Source organism: Syngnathus leptorhynchus, chromosome 14, assembly GCF_054491065.1.
Source record: "Syngnathus leptorhynchus isolate UIUO chromosome 14, UIUO_Slep, whole genome shotgun sequence".
Taxonomy (NCBI): Eukaryota; Metazoa; Chordata; class Actinopteri; order Syngnathiformes; family Syngnathidae; genus Syngnathus; species Syngnathus leptorhynchus.
Genome location: NC_141208.1, coordinates 10,726,723 through 10,737,500, shown reverse-complemented (window position 1 = coordinate 10,737,500; position 10,778 = coordinate 10,726,723). Strand labels below are relative to the sequence as shown.

At 42.1% G+C, this 10,778-nt stretch overlaps 1 protein-coding gene across 1 annotated transcript in view; it reads right to left on the bottom strand.

Annotated features, from left to right (window-relative positions):
• The window catches only part of LOC147046642 (vertebrate ancient opsin-like), a 30,742-nt gene that overhangs the window by 13,005 nt on the left and 6,959 nt on the right, over window positions 1-10,778 (bottom strand). The window contains exon 2 of the mRNA XM_085930634.1: window positions 7,190-7,518. Coding sequence (XP_085786760.1) covers window positions 7,190-7,518 — 329 coding nt within the window. The remainder of the gene's footprint in view (window positions 1-7,189; window positions 7,519-10,778) is intronic.

Here is a 10,778-nt window from a genome sequence, read left to right as displayed (position 1 = left end):
TCCATCCATCCATCCATCCATCCATCCATCCATCCATCCTGTACCCTGATGAGATGCCCGAGCCACCTCATCTGGCTCCTCTCAACGTGGAGGAGCAGCGGCTCTACTCCGAGTCTCTCCCGGATGACCGAGCTTCTCACCCCATCTCTAAGGGAGGGTTAGGGTTAGAATTCTGCCAGACGTTCCCAGCAGACCCTCACAGAGTGTTTGGGCCTGCCAGGTCGGACCGGTATCTCAGTGAGAGGGCTTTGAGGGCTGTTGAAGAGTGACATGAAATAGAGAAGACCTCAATTCTTAATATGCATTACTGCCGACTGGTTTCAACTTTGTCTTAAATAAGTCAAGATGAAAGCTTCACATATTAAAACATTATCATCATTTTTATGTTCCACTTTGCCAATGTGAGGGGAATTTGAAGATGTACCATATATGGCATTTGATGACAGCTGTCTAAACGTCACAGGACAGATGGCTTTAACTCAAGTCACTTATAATTAGTGCTTTGATTTACTAGGTCACAAATGCACATTGAAAAGCTTTTACTACCCCCACTACAAACTTGGATTGATTAATACTCTATAAAATTAACTTCTTTTTAAAATGACATTACATATAAGACACTGCATGTTGCATACAGTGTAGATTGAGTGAACATTGCCAATAATACAATACAAAAATAGTCATCGAGTATTATAATAAAGTGGGTGTTGAAGTACCTCAATGTTATTATTTCAATATCCAACAGCTCTAAAATATGAATGCTCTCGTTCTAATCAGTTTTAATAATTGAAGAGGAGTAAATGGCTTTAGGCCTGCCATCAAATGAGCATATCTCAAGTCACCTACTAAAAATGATCACACGTACATCGACAAGCCCGTACAAGTCATTTATCCCATATTTACTTAGTGTGTGTGCATACACTGACTTGTTTTTATATGAATGGCAACAGGTGGATGCACAGATTAATTGTTCTTATTTCCATCTGTTTTAAGAGCATATCCATGTTTTGCCAGTCATGCTTATTATCACTATCATACTAATGATGATGCATTTGAATATTTGTATATGTCGCTAAATGTTGTGTGGGTATGTGTATATGTATGTTTCGAAGAAAAAAAATAATAATTATGTCTCTGATTGTGAAATGTACCCTGGGAAAAGCTCCCCTGTTCCAAAACCAAACACAGGATGAATGATGGAATTGAACCAAAGTCCCAAGATAAAATCAAATCAGGTTTGCAAAGATCAAGCGGGACACAATCTCTGTTGGCTTTGTCTGACCTGTTTTGGCAGCGGAGTACTTTTTTTGCATCACAATTTAATAGTTTCAACTTGATGACACCTTTTCATTCGATTGATCTGTCTCTCCGGATTTTAAATTGATTTTGTAAAAAGGCTACAGTGACCTCCACCTCGGTGGTGGAAGTGTCTCTCACTAAGGTTATCAGCGGGTTCTAGATGATATCGGCTCGCAGATTGGATGAGGGGGCAAACTGTCCATTCCACATGTTCACATTTATGTCCTGCAATTTTCATGAATCTGCCGCATTTTGGCCACGACTTGCGCTCTCTCTCACGCTCTCTCTCTCTCTCGCACGAGGTTGAATTACTGCATGTAGACAGAGTCAGTGTAGTGAGGAGCATGAGGAGCCTCGGCAGCAGAAATGGATATTGATAATTAGTGTGATGGATGATCACATAAACAAATCTGCTATTACAGGATCGTGGTTATTTGATGGGAATCGGCTATTGGGAAATGTAGCCACTGTATGGTACATGCAACAGCAGGAACAGTTTTGTGTCTTACTGTAAAAGCACCAGAGTAACAGATGTTGTCCATTATGTTCCCACTAGAGATGGCTAGAGTAATCAATTATCTGATCATTAGGAATTCGCTCAATTGTGTTCCTTTTATGTCTTGAACCACTTTGAGGCGTGCAGTACTACTTAGCTTAAAGTGAGATATGTGCAATTGATTCAGTCCAAAGAATTATCTGATCATTAGGAATTCGCTCAATTGTGTTACTTTTGTGTCTTGAACCAATTTGAGGCGTGCAGTACTACTTAGCTTAAAGCGAGATATGTGCAATTGATTCAGTCCAAAGAAGAACGACATGACATCAGCTATGGCAAGTTGAACTTTATCCTTACAGACTTTTGCTATTGTCATCAAGATTGTTTAATTCTATTCATCCTTCCACATAGACGCTGTCCGGAAGAAGGCCCAGCAGAGGCTGTACTTCCTGAGACATCTCAAGAAGTTCAACCTGCCGCAGGAGCTGCTGAAGACCTTCTACACTGCCATCATCCAGTCTGTCCTTTGCACCTCCATCACTGTCTGGTTTGGATCGGCCTCCAAACAAGACAAGCACAGACTGCAACGGACAATCAGGACTGCAGAAAAGATCATTGGAATCAACCTCCCATCTGTCCAAGACATGTACCTGTCCAGGACCAGGAAACATGCAAGTAACATCTCTACAGACCCTTCTCACCCAGGTTGCAGTCTGTTTGAACTACTCCCCTCCAGACAGCGTTATAGAGCTCTGTACGCCAAAACCAGCAGACACAGAGACAGCTTCTTCCCCGAGGCTGTTGCTCTGATAAACTCACACCACTCTTAGAGTCTCAGAGTCATAGCTGTGCAATAACATCCTGCTCTCCACACCTTTTGTGAATTGTCTACACTGTTTGTACTATGTGTCCTCTCTGCATCCATTGCAGAATGGTCATCCTGGAAGAGGGACCCTCCCATCTGTGGTCTCTTCTCAAGGTTTCTCATTTCCCCTAGTTGGAGTTTTGAGTTTTTCCTTGCCCTCCTGGGAGTTTAAGATCAGGGGATGGCTGAGAATATTGTCATTCGTCATTTTCACATGTCCTGAGTGTTGTTATTCACCTAACAGAGGTTGAACAGAGGCTGTGATGTACCGAAGTCAAATACCTTGTTTGGCACGCTCGAACATGGCGAATAAAAAAAACAACTCTTGAATCTTGAATCCATCCATCCATCCATCCATCCATCCCTCCCTCCCTCCCTCCCTCCCTCCCTCCCTCCCTCCCTCCCTCCCTCCCTCCCTCCCCCCCTCCATCCATCCATCCATCCATCCATCCATCCATCAATCCATCTTCTTCCGCTTATCCGCTTTAGGAGGGACTCCCAGATGTCCCTCTCCCCAGCCACTTCCAGGTCTCACTGTCATTGTCCACGTGAGCATTGAAGTCACCCAGTAGAACGATGGAGTCCCCAGCAGGAGCGCTCTCCAGCACCTCCTCCAGGGACTCCAAAAAGGGTGGGTACTCTGAGCTGCCGTTTGGTGCACAGACACAAACAACAGTCAGGACACGTCGCCCCACCCGAAGGCAGAGGGAGGTTACCCTCACCGGGGTGAACCCCAATGTGCAGGCGCCCAGCCGGGGGCCAATAAGTATGCCCACACCTGCTCGACGCCTCTAACTGTGGGCAACTCCAGAGTGGAAGAGAGTCCAGCCCCTCTCGAGAGGGCTTGTACCAGAGCCCAAACTATGTGTGGAGGCAAGTCCGACTATGTCTAGTCAGAACCTTTCTGCCTCACACAGATGTTTTATTCTATTCGATGCAAATCCTTCATAGAAACAGGTCTTCAGAATTCCAATTCAATTTAAATGACTGTTTTCAATCAACTGCTGAATTGATGATTAATTTGTCCCAGAGGCCATTTAAGTAATTAAGTCATAGACCACTTCCTAGTTCCAACTAAGTAAATGATTGAACATATTAGTGATGCCGATACTGAGTATCGATACTTGATGATGTCATTATATCTGGCTGTTGTGATGAAAATGCATTATTTTCATCAAATATCACTCATAACAGAACGCAAATTCCACTAACATCTTTTTTGAGTGGCAACGAGTCAATACTGACACTGTAACATCCGACAGCATGTTTTTGGAGCAATGTTGCCTCACATTTGATTAAAATGGAGCCTACGATGCATTTCAGCGATGCTGTTTTCCATTCCAAACCAAAGGCGTGCTGCATCAAATGAGTGCTGAAATAAGAGATTAAAAAGAATGTCCAATGTCGTGGATAGACAGGAGGGAATACAGACACCACGTTACTTCTGTGTATTAACTACTAAATAGAGTACAAACAAATACAGTACAAGGCTGCTTCTTGAAAGCTTTCACAGAACAATTGGATTGATACTCTGTTACATATGCCCTTCTTTCTCTTATTGGATGTATAAAAGAACAACACGACAGCTTCGTGACAGGAGCATAGTTGGCAGCACGTCGGCGATGGAGCTAGCCAGACAGAATTGATCGTATTTCATACAGAGCATGATTTATCGTCGGATTATCTTGAAGTATTTCTAGATGGTTGACATGGCTCCTACAGCCTGAAGTTCTATGTCAGTCTGGCAAAGTGTGATAGTATCATAGCACTTTTTTTTCGAGTCAGAGTACGAGTCCAGACACTTTCCCTCTTAAAACGTATGTCAGTTTGGTGCAGCTGTGCTATCAGAACTTTGGCTAGAGGCATGTGTTTCGGAATCGTCCTATTTTCATGAATGTGATCTACTCCTTGACGCCACAAGGGACTTTCTGCAAATTTGGCACAGATTCTTACATATGGGGATGAAATGATTGGATTTTGACAACCAAAAGTGAAGGTTACCGTGAGATGATAGCTTGGATGGATTTTTATTGCATCTTGGCAGGCCACTACTTTGGACTCAGAAGGTACAGATTAGACTACGATTTTCAAAGGTCAGCTTTTGGCCAAAACAACATGATTGAAAGATGCCGGAGAAGACTTCCAAAATGTCAAATAGCCAGATCGTAAGTTCAATTCTAACTTTATTGAACTTGTGTTCAATATATGACTTTCTGAAAGTCATAACATTGCATGGCAGCGTTCTAGATTTATTTTGTTTGTGTTTTGTGATATCATAACGAATGGTTATTATTCTAACAAATAATTTTGGTTTTCCTATGCAACACCATGGACTTGATTCTTTACAAGAACACTTGAGATGCACAAAAGGCACGTCTTCCCACACCTAGAAGAAATTATTTTACTTGACGGTTAAGTAGATGGTTCAATTTATTTCATCCCGAGAGCAGCTCATTTGCATCGAAATGTTTTTCAGAACCCTGTGCCTACGTTGGTGATTCGATAGCAGGTCATTAGCATTAGCAAATGGTCTGAGACTTTGGGGTAAAATTGCTTGTGGTGAATGAATTTACCACTGACTGATACAAGGTCACTACATTTGAAACTCGGGGCCGGCACTTTGAATGGGATTCCCAAACCAGCACAGCCATCCGCTTCTCTTTCATCTCTCTGGCTGCTACACTTTCTCTTGATATCTTCATTCCTCGACCCTCTCGCCCCATTTCTAACTGTGTCACATAGCCTAAAGGATGTTGGGGAAATTTAGAGCACGAGCGAATTGCTAAAAATCACAAGGATTTGTGAGTTGTATCATTCAGACCGCAGGTTTGGGGACATGACCTAAATTATTTACCATCTATTTTTTGCTCCTTTTCACCCTGATGATTCAAACATGATGTTTTAAATCTTTTTAAATCAGTTTTACTGGAGTAAGTTAGCAGTTACTGGTTTTCGTAACAAAATATGGATGATCCCTAAACATTTGACAGTTTATATGTTGGTGAATTTTTTTCTTACATGTGAGGAGAACACAAAGAAGATAAATCTTTCCCAAATGATTGTTTTCTCATCGATCTCAAGGCCCAAATTAAATATTAATCACCCCCATGCGGACTGTTCACTTACTTGAGTGCCCCATTATTAGATGAGGGATTTGAACTTTACGCATTTCGTTGGCACCTTCCCTTTAATACGTATGTCCCAAATGACAGCATCCAACGTCACCTCCAAATAAAACTAAATGCAATTTATTCGCTTTGGTTCTTTCTTCCAACACACAAATAATTCTTTTTGAAATGAACAAAAATGTAGAGTTGTCAAAGAAACAACTTCCATTTAATCAGAGAAACATTTACACACTTGTCTTGACTGAAGCAAGGTCGCAGTGTTGTGGCGAGAGTGATTGTCATTCTTTCCACCACTTTGCTGTGTCAATATTACGCCTTAGATTGCAGGGAAAATGGTGGCTTTTATCTATACCACATGGTGCTTAAAGCGCTTTACAATGCCTCACATTGACCCATTCACACACACACATTCATACACCAATGGCAGGCTGCTGCCAGATAAAACACAAGTGTACTGATTCAAACAAACACGTGTGTTGCGTTTATTTGACAGACGTGACTCTCACAGATGGAGGAGTTTGCAATTCTGGAAGATTTGCACCAGGATTGGTTGCAAACAGTGGACTTTGTTTGGGTGTTTGTGCATGAGTCTATGCGCTTTCCCTAGAGAGGGAAAGGACTATATAGCACTTGTTCTGGCTCCCCACATTTTCTTCCAGTTAGTCAGGACAATGTGAAATGCTAACAATGGTTACCTCCAAATGTAGTTTCGAGATGGGCAGTCTGCTCGGAAATATTTATTGTAAATGTACAAAACCATCAATAGTACAAAATTGTTCTATGTGTTCTCGGGAAGTTAGCATGTTCTTTCCTCTGAGTCAGTTAAGTTTGACATCTCCTAACAAGAGTTATTATTATTATTATTATTATTATTATTATTATTATTAGCAGTAGTAGCAGTAGTAGCAGTAGTAGTAATAGTAGTAGAAGTAGTACTGATTGATTGATTGATTGATTGATTGATTGATTGATTGATTGATTGATTGATTGATTGATTGATATATCTTTATTTCGAACATATTTAAAACATGAAAAATAGGAAATAAAATAAATAAAACAATTAACACTTTAAAGTGCCATATCCAAGTCCATGAAACAAACAAACAAACAAACAAACAAACAAACAAACAACAAACTGAAAAAAAATTCACAACAAAGAATGCTTGAAAAGGAGTAGGAGGAAGCATAGATTAGATTCCTACCCCTTTCTTACTGAATCCATTAAACTAATAATTCAACACCTAAATCAATAAATGTAAGTAGTAGTAGTAGTAAAATGAGGATATGGGGGTATATGGAAATGATACATGTGGGTGCATTTTCTCATAAGAAAATGTTATACTTAAGCTCACCTGATTGCGTTGATGTAGCAAACCATCCCCTTGCCTTGTTAAAACTCACCTGTCTGATGGCGCACAGCAGCTTTCCATAGCAGAACACGATCACCATCAATGGCACAATGAGGCAGGAGATGAACAGACAAATGATGTAAGATATGTTATTGGCCGTCTTGGCTTTCCAGTCCACGGAGCAGGTGGTCCCGGGACCTTCTGGACCGTAGTGACTCCAGCCAATAAGTGGCGGCAGGGTCCAGATAAGGGAATAAACCCACGAAAGGGTGATGCCCAAGCAGATCTTACAGTAGTTGGACGAGTCGGCTTCAGTGGGGGTCATCATGGTGCTGTAGCGCTCGTAGGAGAGGACAGCCAGAGAGATGAGGGACACAATACCTACAGTGAAATCAGAAAAATGCATCAAACAGTGAAACACCACTTTAGTAAGTTTGAACTACTTCATATCTTTGTGTGAGACTCGAAGCAACAATGCAGTCATTAACATTAAAAATAACCACTTTTATTAGCAGGCATTGAAAAGATGCTGTTAACTTTAACGGCGCAGTTTTCTATGACCTGACAGAAAATATTATTAAAATGATCGCTTCAAAAATCATCTTTCCTATGGCTCTCATATTATTTTTGTGGCTCCAATCTGAAAGGTAAAACAATAATTGCTCAAATGTTTGTGCCGTTTGGTTCTGCTCAGGGCATTGTAAAGAACACGTCCACTTGATCAGAGCCCATCAAGTCATCACAAGTGAACATAAGAGTTTTCACTCCCCACATATTAAAAATGATATTAATTAGCTTACTTGTTTCCTATCTTACAACCTCATGCTTGTGTTTCTGTTTGATCTGCTCTGATGGCAACAACTTATCTTGCTTCATTAATCTTGCTCGCAAACCACTTAGTGCTGTATTTTCCTGTTGCTTGTGTTTGTTCTATAGCTCTGCAACATCAAAGCACGGGCAGAGGACTTTTACCCAAACATGAGAAGAAAGTCCCTCTGATATTCATACTTCTGATAAAAGGTCAACATTTGATGCTGTTCACTGCATTTAATTTGGCTTAATCAATTGTTTTTGAAAAATAGTTTCCAACAAATTGATGTCTGTTTGTCTAGCATTCTGACGAATACGGTATGTACTTGCTAGTGTTAATTTTGTACGTATGTACGTACGTATGAATATACGTATGCATATGAATGGATGTACGTACGTACATATTTGCGTACATATTTGCGTATGTATGTATGTATGCATGCATGCATGCATGTATGTATGTATGTATGTATGTATGTATGTATGTATGTATGTATGTATGTATGTATGTATGTATGTATGTATGTATGTATGTATGTATGTATGTATGTATGTATGTATGTATGTATGTATGTACCTCTGTACGTATGTATGTACATACATATGTAGCGAAGATCATGGTCAGTAGGCTGGTCGAGCACATCTCGGAAGCTGTGCTCCCGGAAACTCAGTGTGGCTTCCGGAAAACTAGATCCACCACAGACATGATCTTTGTCTTAAGACAGTTAGTGGAGAAGAGCAGAGAACATCACAAGGACCTCTACATAGCCTTCATCGACCTCTGTGAGTTGCTCTGGAAACACCTCTCCAAACTAGGCGTACCACCCAAGTTTCTATGTATCCTCCCGCAGAGTGCTCACAGGTGGGCTCCAGTCAGAGCCCTTCAAGGTGAATGTTAGGGTGATGCAGGGTTGTGTCTTGGCTCTAGTGCTCTTTAACATCCTCCTCTCTGCCATTACGTGCCTCTTCCATCGTGGCATGGGTCATGAAGATGGTGTCCAGGTGGAGTACCGCCTAGATGGGAGCCTCTTCAACATCCGACGGCTCCAGGCCCACACAAAGACCAAGCCCTGTCGGATCTATGAGCAACATCAGTAAGTATGCTGATGACTGTGCTGTATTAGCTCACAGCCCAGACTCTATGCAGCACACCATTTCAAGCCTGTACAAATCCTTTGGTCTCCAGGGCAACATTAAAAAAAATGAAGTCATGTCCCAACTTGGTACCTCTACCTCCCCGCCCCCCAGATTCCATATAAATGGGATTCCACTTAACGCAGTGGATCGCTTCACTTACTTTGGCTCCACTTTGTCCTCATGCTGCTCCCCTGATGCTGAACTACAGACCCGTATCAATAAACCCTCATCATCCTTTGGTCGCCTACGTCGCAGAGTTTTTGAAAACCGTGACCTGAAGGGCAGCACCAAGATGACCGTGTACAACGCAGTATGTGTCTCCACTCTCCTCTATGGGGCGGAGTCATGGACCCCATACCATTGACACATCAACAAGCTGGAGGCCTTCCACGTCCGCTGCCTAGAGAAGATCCTTGGCCTGTCCTGGAAAGATCCGAGTCCCCTATACAGACATCCTCAAAAACACCAACTCCATCTGTATGGAAGTGCCCGTGGTGAACAAGCATCTTCAGTGGACTGGAAACACCATCCGCACGTCTGACCACCGTCTGCCCTGCCAAGTCCTCCACTGCCAACTGAGAGGTGCAAAGCGCTCTGTTGGGGGACAAAAGTGGCATTTTAAGGACTACACCAGGGACCTTTTAAAGCGGTCCAACATAAACACAACGCAGCTTGAAACTCTGGTACTCGACAGATACACCTGCCAGATGACTTGTGCCACTGCAATTTAAAAAATTCACCAAACCAACCAAGACAGACGATCCGAGAGGGGCATTCACGAGTGGGCAACTGGTAACCCCCTGGTATCCGAGTTCCCCTGCTCCATCTGTGAGCGATTATGCGGCTCAAGGATCGGAATCGACGCCCACGAAAAGTGGCACCAGCGACACTGTCACTGACCCTCCCCGCCCCCTTCTCCCACTTGGAGCAAGCGTCGTCATCGATTGTGATGGACAGCTAAGAGACGTACATATGTACGTTTAACTATTTACCACACAGAAACAATGCACTGAATCATGTTTTTTTTTTTTATCTTAGCACATCAAATATTCCAAAAAAGCTGCCAGTCGTCATTGTAGCATGTAGTTATCTGATCTAATCTTATGATCCAAACCGATTGGCTATAATTATCTCGCAGCAATGATGCGTGAAATTGGATAAACGGAATAAAGAAAGGCCCATTTAATGATCAATAAACAGAAAATGGGCACTGTTCTTCTATTGCTGTGAAAAATAATACCCACGGTGGCTACTCAGTGAGCTGATCAATGTGCTGAAGACCCTCTCTGAAATCAAGTCCTGCTTCTGACTTAATTGGGCAGCTTTAGTAATACCGGTTTTCACATTGGTATGAAGGTTAGACTGGTTTTCAAATCTACTACAGTGTTTTGATTCTGGCTGGTTCCGGCGACTGTTTCCGTGGAGGTGCTGTCATGAGATTAGTGGCAGCGTGAAGTTCTTGTGGCTCAACTTTCAATAATTGTTTTGTACTTTTTTCCATTTTTTGGATTACAACCTACCGTAATTTTCGGACTATAAATCGCTTCGGAGTATAAATCGCACTAGCCATAAAATGCACATTAAAGTGAAAAAAAAAATATAAGTCGCACTGGAGTATGTCGCACTTTTGGGCCAAATTCATCCATCCATTTTCTGAACCGCTTAGTCCCCACGGGGGTCGCGGGCGTGCTGGA